Raw genomic sequence first — 19,373 nt, 5'->3', positions numbered from 1 at the left:
AACCTCATATGCATGTGAAAGCTGGACAGTGAATAAGGAAGACCATAGAAGAACTGATGCTTTTGAGTTATGGTATTGGAGGATAATATTGAAAGTGCCATGGGCTGCCAAAAGAACCAATATATCCGTTTGGAAGAAGTGCAGCCAGAGTGCTCCTTGGAGGCTAGTATGACCAAACTTTGTCTCTCATATTTCGGACATATTGTCAGGAGGGGCCAGTCGCTGGAGGAGGATATCATGTTTAGTAAGGTGGAGGGTCAGAGAAAAAGAGGAAGACCCCAATGAGATGGATTGGCCAAGTGGCAGCATCGATGGACTCAAGCGTGGCAACAGCAGTGAGTTTGGCTCAGGATGGGGCAGACAGTGTTTCGTTCTGCTGTGCATAAGTTCACTATTGGTCAGTACCGACTCAATGGGACCTAACAACAGCAACAACATAGAGGAGTCCAGGTGTGGGTTAATGCAAAGTCAGTTTGAACTACAAGATTGGCGGTCTTGCTCACCAGCTGCTCCTCAGAAACCCTATATAGGGTCACTATGGATCGGAACCAACTTGACGGTAGTTAGCAAAAACAACAAAAAATATATATAAAAGAACCTTGAAAATAGACTTAGTAAAAGAAGCCATCTACAAAAGGCCACAGAGAATGTAATTCCATTTATATGAAAGGTCTAAAATAGGCAAATCCATAGAGACAGAAAATCAGTGAGTAGTTGACAGGGACTGGGGAGAAGACAGACTGACTGCTTAATGGGTACAAAGTTTCTCTTCGAGGTGATGAAAAGGTTCTAAAATTAAATAGTAGTATGGTTTCTGATTGAATATATTTAAAACCACTAAACTATATTTTAAAAGGGTATATATATATATTTTAATTGATAAGAATTTAATGAAGAGATAATTTGCAAAGATATCTAAAGGACTTACAGAAACTAAGAAGGTACAGTAAAATGGCCCAAGGCTATCTTCAGTGGGTCATCTTACTGGGATAAAGAACTGATACTAAATACATCAAACTGTAGCAACATGGAGTAAGTCCTAGCACAGGAGCTGTGGCTTTTGTAGAGGGACACAAACACCTAACAGCAACTCAACAGGAAGGGTGCAGGGGACAAAAATATGTTAAAAGGGTATATTTTATGATATATGAATCTCAATAAACTTGTTACTTAAAAGAAAAAGTAACTTGGCCCCTTTAAGTCATTAATCATTGACCATCCCAAATGGAAATAGCTTTTCAAAATTTATCTTTGGTAGACTTTTTTTTCATAGATGAGTGATGAGATATATATTCCAACTTAAGAAACAAATTAGCTAATGGTTTACTTTCATTTGTTTACAAATGCACCTGCAATCACAAACATTAGATCTAATTAGTGAGCCCTTAGTTAAGGGTTGATTTTTAACAACTGAGTCAATGGAGCCTTTGAAAAAAGAAAAGAATGCCCACAAAGAAGTAATGGTCAGCAAGAGAGTTATGATGTTATCAAAGCAAAAAGAACTGTACAATTCAAGGAGAAAATGGTACCTGTTATCAGATAAAACAAGGTTCACAAAGTATGGTGCTCAACTACAATCATCAGTATCTCCTGGGAACTCGTTAGAAATGAAAGCCAAGACGTACTGAACTGGAAACTCTGGCAACAGAGCCCAGAAATCAATGTTTTAACTAGCTCTATAATCAAAGAAGGAGCTCTGGTAGCGTAGTGGTTACGAATCGGGCTGCAAACCGCAAGGTCAGCAGTTCGAAACTAACAGCTGCTCCATGGTAGAAAGATGAGGCTTTCTGCTCCCGTAAAGATTTACAGCCTCACATACCCTGTTCAGGGTCGCTATGGGTCAGAACTGACTCAACAGTACTTAACAACAACAACATAATTGAAGAATCGCTAAGATAAAAGAGCCCAGAAAGATAAGGACTAAAACGAATTCACTAGCTTTGTCAATTAAGAAGTCACTTACAACTTCCATGTTGTTGTATAGGGTTTCTGAGGAATGGCTGATGAGTTTGAACTGCCGACCTTGCCATTCACCATCCATAAGAGAATATTTTATGAAGCTGTGAAGACAAACTAATACTCTTTCCAGTTAGGCAGTGTTTGGAAAGTAAAGAAATGTACTAGATGACTCTCCTTTCAGATGTACTATATGACAAACCTTTCAGTTTGGTTGAAAAGGAACAATAAATTCTAATATTTAATTTTTTTATCTTTTTAATTTATCCCAATGGAGACAAACTTGACTACTTGTAATAATTCTATTGACTTAGGTTTTTAAAGTCTTATTTTATTGTCTTTATATCCTTATTTGTTTTTTCACTGAAAAATGATTTAACTTACTTCATTTTGTTTTATTTTCCTCCATAGGGAATAAGAATTGATTGTGAAAAGAAAACAGTTAAAATCGATCCCCTCCCAATCACAATAGGAGGTTCTAGATAAAATAGGAGAAAAATGTGGAACCAATTCAAAATAACAGAAAAATGTCCTTGTTGATCTGATAGGAGACTGGTGAAACCCCCTAGATTAACCCGTTTAGTCACTGTTTACCCTTTAAGCCACCCCAGACGTTTGATTTTCAGCCAAACAATATACAGTCCCATAAGGTGATAACATCCACATAACTGCGAAGGAGTCATGGTCTGTGGATAAGCACTAGACTGCTAACAGCAAAGTCAGCAGGTTCAAACCCACAGCGCTCCTCAGGAACCCTACACAGGGACACTGTGAGCTGGAACCAACTGAGTGGCACTTAACAATAGCAACATAAGGAAGACCAGTTAGTACCACTTATAATTTGTAAATTGTTCAAATTTACACACCAACCACTAAAGCCAATGATGAGGAAATTGAAGAATTCTACCAACTTCTTCAGTCTGAAATGTACCAAAGACATATTGATAATTACAGGTGATTGGAATGCAAAAGTTGAAATAAAAAGAGGCAGGATGAGTAGTTGGAAAATATGGCTTTGGTGATAGAAATGATGCTGGAGATTGCATGATAAAATTCTGCAAGACCAATGACTTATTCCTTGCAGATACTTTTTTTTCGACAACATAAGAGCCAACTGTACACATGGACCACATCAGATAGAATACAAAGGAAGCAAACTAACTACATCTGTGGGAAGAGACAATGGACAAGCTCAATATGATCAGTCAAATCAAGGCCAAGGGCCAACTGTGGAATAGAAAGAACATCAATTGCTCAAATGCAAATTCAGGCAGACTATATTCCACCTAAGAAACTCTGGTAGCATAGTGATTATGAGTTGGGCTGCTAACCTCAAGGTCAGTAGTTTGAAACTATCATCTATTTCATGGGAGAGCTGAGGCTTTCTGCTCCAGTAAATATTTACAGCCTCAGAAACTGCATACAAAGTGGCTATGAGTCAGAATCAACTCAATGGCACATAACCAACCAACCAATCATATCCCACCTGAATTCAGAGATTTCAAGAACAAACTTGATGCATTAGATACTAATGACCCAAGACCAGAAGAGTTGTGGGATGACATCAAGAACATCAGATATGAAGAGAGCAAAATATTGTTAAGAAAGCAGGAAAGGAAAAAAAAACAGACAAAAATGAGTATCAGACAAGAATCTGAAACTTGCTTTTGAATGTAGAGAAGCTAAAGCGACCAAAAGAAATATAGAAGTAAAAGAGCTGAACAGAAAATTTCAAAGGATGGCTTGAGAAAACAAAATCAAATCTTGTAATGAAATGTGCAAAGACCTGGAGCTAGTAAAACAGAAGGAAAGAACAAGCTTAGCATTTTGAAAATTCATTCCTCAGGTTGTAATACTGAAGGATTCTATTGAAAAAACAGAGTCCTACTGTGGTACTATAAGCTAAGCACTGGACTGAAAGGGCAGCAGTTCAAACCTCCACCTGTTTCTAGAGCTCCTATGCATTCGAACGGACTCAAGGGCACTTAATAACCATAAGAAATGGGAAAAATATTTAATGATGCAGGAAGCATCAAAAGATGGAAGGAATATACAGTTACTGTACCAAAAAAAAAAAAAAAATTAGTTGATATTCATTCATGTCATGCAGTATATGACCAAAAACTGGTAGTACTGAAGAAAGAAATCCAGGCTGCACTGAAGACAAAGGCAAAAAAACAAGGCTTCAAGAATTGAAGGAATACAAACAAACCATGGTAGTGCTGGAGGTGCTTACTCATCTATGCCAAGAAATTTGGAAACAGCTACCTAGCCAACCTATTGGGGAAAGATCCATATTAGTGTCCATTCCAAATAAATGGAAAGTAAAAATCATCAAACAATTATCATTAATATCACATGCAAGTACAATTTTGCTGAAGATAATTCAAAAATGGCTACAGCCATATATTGACAGGAAGTTGCCACAAATTCAAGTCAGACTCAGAAGAGGACAAGTAGCAAGGGATATCACTACTGACGTCAGAAGGATCGTGGCAGAAAGATGTTTACTTGTACTTTATTGACTATGCAAAGGTTCTCAATTGTGTATAGTTCATTGTGCTCATGAGGAACCTGTACATAGACCAAGAGGCAAGGCATTAGAATAGAACAAGGGGATACTGCATATTTTAAAATCAGGAAAGGTATATGCCAGGGTTGTATCGTACCACCATACTTATTTAATCTATCTGCTGAGCAAATAATCTGAGAAACTAGATTATATGAAGAACGTGGCATCAGGATTGGAGGGAAACTCATTAACAACCTAAGACACACAGAAGACACAAACTTGCTTGCTGAAAGTGAAGAGCTCTTAAAATATTTACTGATGTAGATCAAAGACTATAGCCTTCAATATGAATTGTACCTCAATGAAAAGAAAATAAAAATCCTCACAACTGGATGAATATACAATATCATAGTAAACAGAGAAAAGTTTGAAGTTGTCAAAGATATCATTTTGTTTGAATCCATAATGAACACTGATGGAAGCAGCAGTCAAGAAATCAAAAGAGGCTTCCGGGGACACTGTGTAGAGGCATTCAAAATGGTCCAGCGTTTGACATACCATTGTAGGCTGTCCTACAATATAGCCTCTCACAAAACTAGGCTGTCCTGAACCCCTGGTAATATTATTATTTACGTCTATACCAAGAAGGAAGGAGCTCTGGTAGTGTAGTGGTTACGAATCAGGCTGCGTACCGCAAGGTCAGCAATTCAAAACTACCAGCTATCCCACAGGAGAAAGCTGAGGCATTCTGCTCTGTAAAGATTTACAGCCTCGGAAACCCTGTACAGGGTCGCTATGAGTCGGAACCAACTCCAGGGCATATAGCCAGCCATACCAAGAAGGTTGGTAAAGCACCAAAACCTGCATGCAGTGTGTGCCCATGCCAACCTCGAGGGATCCGTGCTGTGAGATCTAAAGTTCTCATGAGGTTGTCCAAGACAAAGAAACATGCCAGCAAGGCCTATGTTGGGTGGCTCCACGTGACAGGATCAAGCATGCTTTCCCTATTGAGGAGCAGAAAAGCATTGTGAAAGTGTTGAAGGCACAAGCACAGAGTCAGAAAGCTAAATAAAAAAGGATGGAGTTTTGTTGAATAATAAAAAGGTCAAATGTCTTATTAAAAAAATCAAAAGAGGTATTGCATTAGGAAAATCTGCCTCAAAAGACCTTTTTAAAGATTTCAGTTTGAGGACTAAGGTGAGCCTGATCCAAGTCATGGTATTCTCAATCACTTCGAATGTATATGAAAGTTGGACAGTGAATAAGGAAGACCAGAGAAAAAATTGATACGTGTGAATCATGGGGCTGGTGAAGAATACTGAAAGTACCATGGACTGCCAGAAGAACAAACAAATCTGTCTTAGAATAAATACAGCCAGAATGCTCCTTAGATGTGAGGATGGAGAGACTTCATCTCTCGTACTTTAGACATGTAGTAAGGATGGACCAATCCCTCAACAAGGATATCATGCTTGGTAAAGTGGAGGGTCAGTGGTAAAAGAGAAAAACTCCAAAAGAGATACATTGACACAGTGGCAGCAACAATGGGCTCAAACGTAACAACTGTGAAAAGGACACAGTGTTTTGTTCTGTTGTGAATAAGATTACTATGCAACAACAACAACATAAGGTAAATAACACCAGGGAAGTATACACTCTCTAGAACTAACCATATAAGATCAAAGGGGAGCATTTGCCTAGGGAAAAACTCAGAAAACAGGAAGGGATAGGAAAGAAAGACATGTTGTTGTTGTTGTTACGTGCCATTGAGTTGATTCTGACCCATAGCGACCCTGTATAGTGTTTCCAAGGAGTAGTTGGTGAGCCTGAACCACTGACCTTGCAGTTCAAATGATTTTGCAGTCTGATGCAATAGCCCACAGCGCCACACCAGGACTCCAAGAAGGACATAGGGAAATGGTAAACAGGGAGGAAGTGGGAAGAGTGCTGCTATACTGTGGGGATTGCAATCAGTGTCATGAATCAAAATATCTACATATTGTTGACCAGAAAACCAATTTGTTTTGTAAACATTCATCCATATCACAACACAAAGTTTAAAAAACACATCCATCTTCTCCCCCAAACTAGGAAATATATCTTCTTCTTTTTAACCCCAATTAGCTCTACATAATATCTTGTTATCTCTAAATAATGTTCTAATACTAATTTCAGTTGAAAGAAGATGGTTCTACCTTAAATATCATTTGACCAAGAACCCAGGTCAAATTAATCCTTCAGAGAAACAGCAATACTATTCCCAAAGACTATTCAGGGGAATCCCTGGCAGTCAAGATAGGATAAACGCAAATGGTTAACACAGGGCTGAAATGGGAATTAACAATCAATGTCACTAAAAAAATGTGTATGAATCATTGAATGGAAAACCAATTTGCGCTGTCAACTTTTACCCATATCACAATGAAAAGTTGAAAAAAAAAAAAAAGAATACTGGAAAAGAAAGAAAATGACATATTACATTTGCTGCAAAAGACCTCTTCAAACTGTTAAGAGCAGAGATACCATTTTGAGGATTCAGGTGCAACTGACTTAAGCCATTGTATTTTCAGTCACCTCACACGCAAGGGAAAACTGGATAATGAATCAAGAAGACTGAAGAAGAATTGATGCATTTGAATTAAGGAGCTGTTGTGGAATACTAAATATACCACAGCCTGCCAGAAAAATGAACAAATCTGTCTTGGAAGAAGTGCAAGAAGGCTTCAAAAAGTTCATGAAAGATGGAATTAAAAGACAATAGAATTTTCCCATGAACGTTTTTGAAGCCTCTTCACATAGCCAGAATGTTCCTTAGAAGCAAAGATGGTGAGCCGTCCTCTTATGTACTTTATACATGTTAACAAAGACACCATGTTTAGTAAAGTAGAGGGTCAGTAAAAAAAAGAGGAAGACCCTCAATGAGGTGGACTGACACAGTGGCTGCAACAATGGGCTCAAGCACGGCAAGGATTGTAAGGATGGCGCAGGACAGGGCAGTGTTTCGCTCTGCTGTACATAGGGTCAGTATGAGCTAGAACCAACTAATGGTACCTAACAAGAACAACTATACTTTTTTTCACAGAAGAATCCACAGCCCCCATGAAGAAAGCTGTGAACTAAAAGTCACAGAATCCACTAGGTCCCACTATCTTCAAATGAGGCCTACACTAAGGACAGAGACTAACATAAGAAAGATGTTCAGCTTAGAAAAGCTCCTTCAAACAGTTCTCTAATTCTGATGCCAGAGACAGATAAAATTCTTTTGGAGAAAAATTTGTATATGTCTAAGTTGACTGTAAGGTGGAGGGTCAGAGAAAAAGAGGAAGACCCCCAACAAGATGGATTGGCCAAGTGGCAGCCTTGATGGACTCAAGCATGGCAACAGTAGTGAGGTTGGCCCAGGATCGGGCAGTGTTTCATTCTTCTGTGCATAGGGTTGCTATGAGTCGGTACCAACTCGATGGCATCTAACAACAACAAGTTGACAGCAATGGGTTTTGGTTTTGGTCCTCAGATCATGATCCTTAACATGGTACACAAGGCCTTCTATCATCTAGCCCATAGCTAATATTCAAACTCATATTCTGACTACTCATGGACTCCATTTTCCACCCCAAGTTCCAGCAATAGTTACTTCTTCTAGCTTCCTACATAATAAGAACAAAAAAATCTTTGTTGGAAAAAGTACAGAATACTCCTTAGAAATCAAGATGGCCAGACTTTGTCTGTCTTACTTCAGACATATTATCAGGAAGGACCAGGCTCTGGAAAAGGACATCATGCTTGGTAAAGTGGAAGGTCAGTGAAAAAGAGGAAGACCTCCCAAGGAGGAAACAGTAAAAGGCTCAAGCATAACAATTGTGAGGGTGGAGCAGGACCAGGCAGTGTTTCATTCTGTTGTGCACAGGGCAGTTATGAGTCAGAACAGACTCAACGGCACCTAACACATATGTAGGATGCCACCCGGCCCCATCCTTTTCTCAGTTACACCTTTAAGTACAGGCATAATCTCCACCAGAAAGAACAGCTTCCCACCACTCCCAGTGGCTTCATACTGGATTGAATCCTTTTCTCCTTATCGTCACAATGTTTTATACACTCATCATATACTCATTCTAATATTCCTGGATATGATTCTCCCTTGAGGGTTCCATCTTTGTAACTGCAGTTTTTAGCTAAGAATACTCAAATGTCTGTTGAATTATTTACATTTACCTTTATTTCCTCTATGTCTGCTTTTTGGAGCTTTTCTCTGAAGTGTTTATCTGTTTCCAGCACATCAATCACTTGTTTGAGATATTCATCATAATAAAGTCCAGTATCCTTCAAATGAAGACACAAACATTAATTTTTCCTTCTCTGCATCTAAAAATCTCAATCCTAAAAAATAATTCCTAGAAAATGATATTTAAAGTGTACTTATTCTGATAGTTTTCACTAAGTAAAAAAATTGCATACAAAATTCAAGTGAAGAGTTCTGTATCAGAACAAATACCCATGGTTTGCTGTTACGTAAAGGTAAAACTCCTACATGTCTTAGACAATAAACACTTAATCAACGACACTAATGGTTTTCCTCCCTATTGTCACCCGTCTCACATCATTGCCTCATTGCCTTCTAGCTCTCTTTAAAATGCAATGTTTTCTTGGCTGGCTAACTCTATGTTGAAAATTCTTATAGGTACTATCTAATGTACTAACTATAATAATTAAACATCGTCTGAGATCGGACAATACATGTATGAGGACAATTCAAAACGTACTGCTACAAAGTCACAGAAATATTTATTAAACAAAAATCTCAAAATGTGAAGCTATTGCTTCTCAATATATCCTGTCTAGGTCTATATGCTTCTGAAGGTAGTGTTTTCATCTCTCTATCCCTTCCCTGAACAATCCTATGCTCTTCAATTTACTCCACATAAAAATGAGTTTTGGAAACCTCAAGGGAATCAAATCATGTTCCTTTTAAATGCTCTGAATTTGGGGAACAAAAAAGAACAAAAGGCAAAATCACATCTGTAGAGTGGATGGGGTGAGGTTTCCCATTCATATTCTCATGGGACAGCCTTTGCTACTCTTGAAGAATGAGCAGGTGCACTGTTGTGAAAGAGAAAAAATTCCTCAGTACAACTTTCCTAGTCTTTTTCTCACCGACGTACTTTCCAATTTTTTAATAATTTTTTCAATAAGCCCTCATGATCACCCTGTGTCCCTTGAGAAAAATCTATCAAGATTACCCTTTGTAGGCCCTCAAAAACAGTTGTCATAACTTTCTAAGTTGACCTCTCTGCTTTGAATCTAACTAGCCCAGCATACCATCCTGGAAATCACAATTTCTATTAGGCCCTTTTTTTTTTTGAAGACATCCTAACAAGACTAAGAAGCCCTAGTTGGATAAGCACTGGACTATTAACCGCAAGGTCAGTGATTCAAACCCACCAACTACTCAGAAATCCTATTGAAGATCACTGTGAATCGGAACTGACTCAACAGCACTTAACTACAATAGACTAAGACAAGCCCATTACCGAGAGTGTGTCTGCAGTCAGCCACTGATGCAGACACTGTTTATACGTGTTTTGTTTGGAAAAAAACCAGGTATGTGTGAACTAGAATCCAAGGAGCAATACTGTTCTACTTACTCTTATATATTCACTACTCTTTTCATTACTATTTCAGAAATAGTTCCTAAAAATGTTCAATTTCATAAGTATTAAGTCTTAGCAATATTTCAAATATGATTCCTCCCACAGAATTATCTTTCTCATTTCACTTACTGGTGGTTCTATCTTTGCACTTTCCACAGGTTCAGGACTTTTCACCTTTGTTTTGTCTATGTCTATAGGCACAGCTTCAAAAGCAATAAGGAGACATGTAACCAAGAGACAACACTGTAGTAGGAAGGTCCTCCGCCTCATCTGAAATAAAGGAATAATTATAGTAGAGTCATGAAATTCTGTTTTAGAAATACATTTACATGCATTCCCAATACCACACTAATAATATAGTTAATCTCAAGAAGTTCAATATAACAAAAGAATTCTGGGAAGGGATATAAAGAAATGATAACTTATCAAAAATAATACCTAAAATAGATGACTAAAGAAAACCAGGGGACAAATGTTTTTCAGTCAAAAATTTAAAGGCAAGACAACAAAAATTTTAAGCTTAAACTGCTTATATTAAAATGTTTGGTTATAGACAAAAGCTTCAAATAAAGATATTTTAAAGAGGAACTCAAAATTAAAAAAAAAAAAAAAAGCTAAAGTTTAGGGAAGGAATAAAAAAGAAAAAAATATATTCTTAATTAAAATATTGTTGTTGCTAAGTGCCATCTAGTCGATTGTGACTCATAGCAACCTGAATAGGGTTTCCAAAAAGCAGCTGGTGGGTCTGAACTGCTGACCTTGTGGTTACTTGTCCAGTGATTATCTTACAGCACCACACCAGGACTCCAAATAAAATACTAAAGAGTCAAAGTTATTTCCTGATATGATTATAATTTAGTTTCTGTCTAATTTTGAAAATGTACAGGCTCTGTAACATCAATTGATTACAAAAAACAAATGACAAGCTACAAATATTCTCTTAATCATATTAAATATTATTTTATTATACTCAATTTTCTTTTGCTACAGATTCTTTTTGGTCATTAAGTTTTCAAGTAAATAGATCTGTAAAATCTGAAATCAAGTACGATGTAATGGATTTGAAACAAAAGACAAAGAGCTATTTTGCTGGTTCTACAATATTAATCAAGTTTTGCTTATTTTAATTGCTACAATTCCATAAGAATCTTGTTAGCTCCAGAGGGTCTATTACAAAAATTAGAGTGAATTAGAACCTCATATTTGATATTATACATATAGAATATTTGGAAAGTACATTATTTAACTCAGCCTCCCAAATTTAGCTGTCCATGGACTTTTTACATGTTTTATTCACAGAACATAGTTTGGGAAAGAATGCATTACCTCATTCTCCTGGAAGGCTGTAGTACAATGTATCACTCTACATGGTCCTTCTAGCCATGCATGGTCTTGTGACAAAATTGGTTTGGATTTTGCATATAAGGTACTTATGGCCCACTAAGGGACTACATACACCAGCTAAAAGTGCAAATAAGGTGCATGGAAACCTTGGAAGGGAATGATCTGTTTTCCTATCCCATTAGGCTCAATGGGAGTCAATCCCAGAGGCTGGAGGGGAACCTTATTACCATCAAGAAGAACCAGGAGCAAAGCTTGCCTTTTAGATCCAGAGTCCCTACACTGTGAACCTCCTGGACCCAGGGACAGGGAGAGCTGTAACACTGGAGATGGTACAAGATGGAGAGATGCGGTAGCAGAGAAATAGCAGAACCAGGAGACCTGTGCAAGAGGGTACAATGGGCTTCCTAGCCCATGGAACATGGTTTCCTGGTGGTTTCCTCCATTTACTTGTCTACAGAGCTAACAAGCTTTGTAACATTTATCCACAAAGGGCAGAGGTCAGGGCCAAGAGGAGCCTATCATCAGGGAGCTGAGAAGAGACTTGACCTCAGTGGGGTATACATGGTATGCTTGCTTATATAGCCAAGAGTTGTTGAGAGAGATGTCTTGCAAGGAAGAAGGGAGGATGTGCTCTGCATTTTGGGAAGCCTTCTACTTTGCCTGCATGCTGCCTGATTCTGAGTTGTAGCCTTTTGATCCTGGTCCTGAGTTGAATTTTCGACTTCCCTAATAATCCCGATAATCATGAGTCTGGTCTGTGAGTTCTGTGTGGTCATTGATAACAAATTATCCAACCAGCAGAGAAGTAGAGTGCCATGGGAGGCACGGCTGGAATCAGAGCTGGTAACAAGGCTGGAGAGTAGCCATGTGTTTCACGTCCGTTTCATAGGAATCGGGGGATGGTGATTATCCTCCCCACTTGTGAAGTCAGACGACCTCTGATGCCACATCAAGTTTAGAGGTATATACAGCAGTGACTCATTTTACAGACGAAATAATTCATACTTAATTAGCTCACAGAGCATCATCTTATCATTAACAAACCACTAAACTCACATTTCAATACTAGTTCTAGTCTACTGATTTACATACATCTTCAATGAAATATAATCCACATGCCTTAAAATTCACCTGAAAGTCTGCAACTTAATGGTTTCAGTATATCCACTGAGTTGTGTAACCATCACCACTATCTAATTCCAGATCATTTTCATCACCCAAAAAAGAATCTCATTAGCAATCCTGTTCTCCGAAGGCTCTAGCGACCACTAATCTATTTTCTGTCTCTATAGCTTTGCCTAATCTGGGCATTTCATACAAATGGAATCATATAATACAAAGGGGCTTCAAAAAGTTTGTGGAAAAAAATCCATTATCCTTTCATTCCATTTTTCCATGAACTTTTTGAAACCTTCTTGTATATGGTTTTAATGTCTGCCTTCTTTCACTTAGCATATTTTCAAGATTTATCCAGTACTTGATCCCTTATTCTATCATTTCATGCATCATGAGCTTACTGAATATGTACACTAATGCACACAGTGTATTAGATACTGGAAACATAGCAGTAAGCAAGACAGAAACTCTACCCCACAAAGCTTACATTCTAGAAGTCAAAAAGCTACTGGACCAAAGCTAAATTGAAATCTACCCTGTATCTATATATGGGTATGAGCCAATGCATTCCCTTTATTGCTTAAACTAGTTTATTTTATATGTCCTACTGTTTTCAACTAAAACAGTATTCAAGTAAAACATTATTCTGGCTTGCATTTCCAGAGACAAGCTACTGGAAGATGATCTCTAGGCTCTTGGAATGTTCTACCGAATACGAGTGCCTTCATTTGCCTGGGTGGCTTTGGTCACCAGACAGTCTAGCAATGTGATTTATGATGGGGGCATTGGGTCATGCTGTTCTGCCTCCAGGGAAACTAGAGACTAAAGATATTAATCCAACTTTCAGGACAGGTTGAAGACTGAAAGTTAATCACATGGACAGTATATGCTCATGGTCCAATAAAAACTGGATAGCAAAGGTTTGAGCAAGCTTTCCAAGTTGGCAATACTGTCAGACAGTGATACTGGAGAGTAATGCTGTCTAGATTCTTGGAGGAGAGAATGACTGAATGGTCCAAGTTTGGTTCTTCCCCTGGACTCTGCTGTTTCTTTCCCTAGCTGATTTTATTTGTATCCTTTCCTTGTGCTAACCCATAACGATGAGTACAACAGTTTTTGAAGTGTTCTGTGAGTCCTTCGAAAGCATTACCAAACCCAGGGGTGATATGAGGTACTCTCAAACTTGCAATTGGTGTCAGAAGTGAAGGTAGTCTTATGTGACTGCTCTGTCTAACATGTGTAGTTAGCTAAATTCTAAATTCTCTATCACTCTTATAGTTTTTATTGGACATTATGCATGCTATTTCCTGAATTTGAAACATCCTCTTATATCGGCCTGAAGTCACATAGCCTAGAAATGGTAGCAGAGAGTTTGAGTTAAGGGCACAATGTTGTTGTTAAGTGCCATCAACTCAATTCTGACTCAGTAACCCTATGTAGGGTTTCCAAGGAGCGGCTGATGAGTGTGAACTGCTGACCTTACGGTTCAAACCAGCCTTGCAGTCCAGTGCTTTATCCCACAGCACCAAAGCAGGACTCCAAGACCATAGCAAAATATTGTCTTCAGGGACTTCCATGCACAGTTCCAAATACAACGGTTGGCGTGTGAAGCAACCTGGGGCACAGGCATCAGGTCACTGGAACTCGTTGGCAGAGGCTGTTTCCAGGTCTTCCTAATTCTTTGTGCTTCCATCTCCTGTCCCTTTCATGCTGGGCCTACTTGGAAGCCAGCTTCTTTGTCCAGCTGGCCTTAGGGAATGTGCTAGGATGAGAAGCTGCGGTCTAGATTGGACAGAAGCTGTTTCTCTGGGTTTTCCTTTTCAAGGCCCAGGAGGTAGTGAGTAAGCAGGGGTTACATTTCCTAAGGATTCATTCATCAAGGTCAAATACTACATTTTTTCAAGAGTGGGAGGTGAATTTAATGTTATTTAATGGCAACAGGTGGCTTAAAAAGAAACCTACGGAACCTGGAACAAGTACTTCACTCACTAAATTATCCCAAAGAGGTGGATTGTACACAGCAGCATCTATTCCAATCGTCAGCTATTCTCTTACTTCCTATTCACCTTACGTAGCAGAACGTCTGATGGAATCCAATACAGAGCTCATAGCAAAGAATGACTTGCGCTATATTATAGATGTGGTCTGTAAGCTTCTTCGTGATCAATTTAATTACAAGCCAGTTTTGACTGAAAAGCAGTTTCTCCAATGTGGGTTTGCAGAATGGAAAATACAAATTATTTGTGATATTTTGAATTATGTGATTAAAATTGGCAAGACTCCACTGCAAGAAAGAAAATCAGTTTTGGTGCCATCAAGTCAGTTCCAGCTTATACACAACAGAACAAAACACTGCCCGGTCCTGTGCCATCCTCACCATTGTTGCTAAGCTTGAGCCCACTGCTGGTGCCACTATGCCAACCCATCTTGTCTATGACCCTCTACTTTACCAAGCACAATGTCTTTCTCCTGGAACCAATCCCTGCAGATAGTATGTCTGAAATATGAGAGACAAAGTCTTGCCAGCATAGCTTCTAAGGAGCATTCTGGCTGTACTTCTTCCAACACAGATTTGTTTGTTCTTCTCCAGTCCTTGGACTTTTAATATTCTTCTCCAACACTATAACTCAAATATATTAAATCTTCAACAGTCTTCCATATTCACTGTCCAACTTTCACATGCATATGACGCTATTAGAAACACCATGGCTTGGGTCAGGCTTATCGTAGAGATATAATTTTCCTGTCTCCAAAGGAGACTGAAGGCAAAATATTATTTTCTAATTATAAATGAACTTCATCTGTCTTCTTTTTGGAATAAACCCTGTCTGGAACTGAAGGATGGGACCAGATGAATAATCTATATGTAATAAGGGAAAGGATGTGAATAGTTTCTGGTTGAAGTAAAATATGGAGAATTATTTCTGCTTTAATGTAAAATATATGAGTTTCAGACTACTAAATATAAGTTGATATTATTAAATGTACTTTTCAATCTTGAAAAAAATAAAATACCCTCGAAGAGTGCCTTTTATTCTCAGATCAGCACACATTCCAGTGTATCACCTTAATAGTTCTTACTATGAGTTTGTAATCAGGAGGCTATTTATATGCTTTTGAGACTACCATAAAAATGATGGACCCCAGAAGATACTCGTGCATTCTCGAAGGATATTTCTTAAAGTATTCTGTAGAGATGCTATCAAAACTTCACTTCTAAACCTGAATGATCACATCACCTGAGAACTTATTAGAAACATAACTTCTCAGGCTACACTCAAGATCTACTGGATTCAAATCTCTGGGGTGGGACCGAGGAATTTGTGTTTCAACACATTTTACAGATGATTCTTATCAACACACAAGCCTGTATACACAAAACTTTCTCTAGGACACTAGTTCTTCAACATGATTGCTATACGTAAATGTATTTCATCTTCCAGTAAGATAAAAAAGGCATCCCCATCAAAGTGTGTAAAATGGGTGTCAGAATCTTGGAAGAAAATCCCAGAGAAAGAGGCTTGAAGAAAATTATCTTCATTCTCCAAGTAGAGAAACACAGACATTGGCAATTCGCAGACAAAAATTTTTCCCATTTGAATGTAAAGAAATCTTAAGAATATCTTCATTTTATTTCACTGTTAATATGTGCGTATGTGTGTATGCACAAAAGCACTGGACTGCAAAGTTGGTTTGAACTGCAAGGTCAATGGGTTCAAGCTCACTAGCCTAGCCACTCCTTAAGAAACCCTATACAGGATCACTATGAGTCAGAACTGATTCGACAGCACTTAACAACAACAATAACAATGCACAAGAATAGGGTGAGAAAAATCTATGATAAGTCTAAATGAACCTTAAAAAGCTCTTTAAATAAGCATAAATACAACTGTAAATGATAAGACAAGTATCATAGTTTAATTGGCAGTATTTTCTTCTATATGGCATATAATGGCGTGTCTTAATTGCAATGGTATGTTGGTGGTGGTTATGTGCCGTGGAATCGGTTCCAACTCATAGCAACCCTGTACAGGGTTTCCAAGGCTGTAATAAATCTTTATGGAGCAGAAAGCCTCATCTTTCTCCCGCAGAACAGCTGGTAGTTTTGAGGTTCACAGCCTGATTCATAATCACTATGCTACCAGAGCTCCTTCCTTAATGGTGTCTTGTTGTCATTGTTAAGTACCGTCGAATTGATTCCAAGCCATAGCGACCCTATATAGAGTTTCCAAGGGGCAGCTGGTGAGCCTGAACCACTGACCTTGCAGTTCAAATGGCTTTATAGTCTGGCACATTAACCCACAGCACCATACCAGGACTCCTAATGGTGTCTTAGAGTTCAACAAATATCATGTGTTGAGCTCTAAATCTGCCACCTTCCTTTGCACTTTCTATTAGGTCTGCCTACTTAATGTTTCTTTTCTCTCCTTGCTTGCCGATTACAATTTTGATTAATGAAGAATTTTAAAAATACACTTTCCCACTCTACTAGTTTCTATTCATTTCATAGAATAAACTCTACTAGTTTATTCTATAGGGAAAAAAACTAGGATTATTAACTTGGTTAAGTCTAAATGAAATTACAATGTCCAATCCTTAATAAAGTATCAAAAATTTACCTGCTACATACATTTTAAAAGTTAAAAACAAAAAGAAATGTCATCAAGTAGACTGACTCACAGCAACCACATATGTGGCAGAGCAGAACTAGACTCCATAGGGTTCTCGAGCTGGGACCATTTTCAGAAGCAGGTCACCAGTTCTTTCTTTCAAGGTGCCTTTGGGTGGGTTTAAACTAACAACCTTTCAAATAATTGCCCAATTCTTTCATTATTAACACCACCCAGGCAGTCCACTACATATACGTTGTTGTTAAGTGCTGGTGAGTTGGCCCTGACTCATAGTGACCCTGTACAGAGTTTCCAAGGAGTGGTTGGTGAGTTCGAACTGCCAACCTTGCAGTCTAGTGCGTATCCTACAGCACCACACCACGGCATATAAAATGCACTTAAAATGTCAGATAGGTCTGCTATATTGTGCAAACCAGTCCAAGGAAATAGATCACCCACATTTGAAGCCAAATGGTGCGGTGGATAATAAATACCATGCCACTTGTATCTTTGGGAAATCTCAGCTTCTCTTTCCTGTTAAGTTCAGACCCCAACTGCCAATGTAATCATTTTCTATCTAAACCTTAAAGACCTGGGACTAGGTCAGTGGGTACCAGTCACAGTTTGGGGGTACATGATTCCCTCCATTTCAGATCAGCTAGCCCCAAATTTGGGGGTTCCTCTACTCCCTTCAGGGTACTAGCCACAAGCTCAGGAGTCCACACGACTCCCTCTATGTCAGACCAATTCCCTTCCTTCCCCCACCCCCAGCCCCCAACTCCTTTGGTTCCTATAGCTTGCTGGAACAACTTACAGATCTCACACAAAAGTCTGAGAGAAGACAAAGCATGGAGCTTTCATGTCCCAAAGAGAGAGATGCTATTCTCCTGAGAGCAGATGTTCACTCTTACCAGGCAGGAAGCCCCATCAGAGCCTTAAGGCTCAGGCTGTTACTGGCCTCAGCAAGTGGCCATGAGAGATTACATCATGCCTCATAAGGTTTAATCACTGTCAGCCTCCAGGTAGTCCCTCTTGGTCTGGTCAGCCCCCACACTTTAGCGTCAGGTACTGATGCAGCTAGCAAGAACCAAGAACAAATGGCCAAATTGCTTTGTGTAAAGCGGTTCCATACCTCACACTTCAGACAGTGTCCTGATTTTTTCACTGTTGGGAAGGATCCTGAGAGTGGTTAAAAAGACAGGGGTCAGAGGGGTTAAGAGAGTACAGAAAACGGAGGCTCATCTATCTCTTTCCTGTTCCTTTCAGTGTGTTTTCAGATAGATAAAGAAAACTAAGCTATTTTTACATTCATAAGTTTTCTAATTATTTTGTTAATTTAGGAGAATAGTTTCAGATTTTTAAAAACAAATTTAAAAAAGGACTAGCAGTGCCTGAGGAAAAAGGAAAAAAGTTTCAAAAAAATTCTTTGTAGAAATTACATATTAATTTGCTCCTTATTGTTACTGTTCTGTGTCATCAAGCCAGTTTTGACTCATACTGACTCTATATAGTGTTTCCAAGGCTGTAAATCTTCACAGGAGAAGAAAGCGGCTGGTTTGAACTGCCAACCTTGTATATAGCAGTCCGGTGCTTATCTTACAGTGCCACCAGTTCTGTATATCCCTTCTACAATCCATAAAAGATTGACTTAAATTTTAGATGCTTCACCACTACAATTTCCACTCCCTGATTTTAATTCCCTTTTCTGTTTAGTTTGATTCATTTTCTTTACAGAAACAGTGGCAACTGAATCATTTTACATAACAAGGAGAGGGTATCTTTACATAATATTTACAAAGAAAAGTCTAGAAGGATATAAAATATAGATATGCCTAAGCCCTGGTGTGGCACTGTAGGATAAGCACTGGACTACTAACAACAAGGTCAGCAGTTCAAATTCACCAGTCGCTCCTCGGAAACCCTATACACAGTCTCTATAAGTTAAAACTGACTCGATGGCATTTAACAACAACAACAAGTAAGCTAAGCAAGGGTCAGTAGTAAGAGAAATATCAAGCAAGATAGGTAACAATTCAGAGGTTAAAACAACTTTTAACTAGCAAGGAAAACAAAAGTGAGCCTTGTGTGACCACACTGAATTTAAATGTATCTTGAGATAGATTATACTTTCCAACATAAATTTACTCACTGGTGATTATGGTATCCCCTTGCAATAACTTATCT

The 19,373-nt window shown here is 38.5% G+C and overlaps 1 protein-coding gene across 2 annotated transcripts in view; it reads right to left on the bottom strand.

Annotated features, from left to right (window-relative positions):
- The window catches only part of NUCB2 (nucleobindin 2), a 31,535-nt gene extending 21,146 nt beyond the window's left edge, over positions 1 to 10,389 (bottom strand). For both annotated transcript variants that reach the window (XM_006865792.1, XM_006865793.1), the window contains exons 1-2: positions 10,249 to 10,389; positions 8,684 to 8,791 (exon numbers count right to left, since the gene is read on the bottom strand). In XM_006865792.1, the coding sequence (XP_006865854.1) occupies positions 8,684 to 8,791; positions 10,249 to 10,389 (249 nt within the window). The remainder of the gene's footprint in view (positions 1 to 8,683; positions 8,792 to 10,248) is intronic.
- Positions 10,390 to 19,373: the final 8,984 nt, after the last annotated feature.

This window comes from Chrysochloris asiatica, unplaced genomic scaffold (assembly GCF_000296735.1).
Source record: "Chrysochloris asiatica unplaced genomic scaffold, ChrAsi1.0 scaffold00083, whole genome shotgun sequence".
NCBI classification, from domain to species: Eukaryota; Metazoa; Chordata; class Mammalia; order Afrosoricida; family Chrysochloridae; genus Chrysochloris; species Chrysochloris asiatica.
The sequence above is the reverse complement of the archived record's forward strand: the minus strand, read 5'-3'. Positions and strand labels throughout refer to the sequence as shown.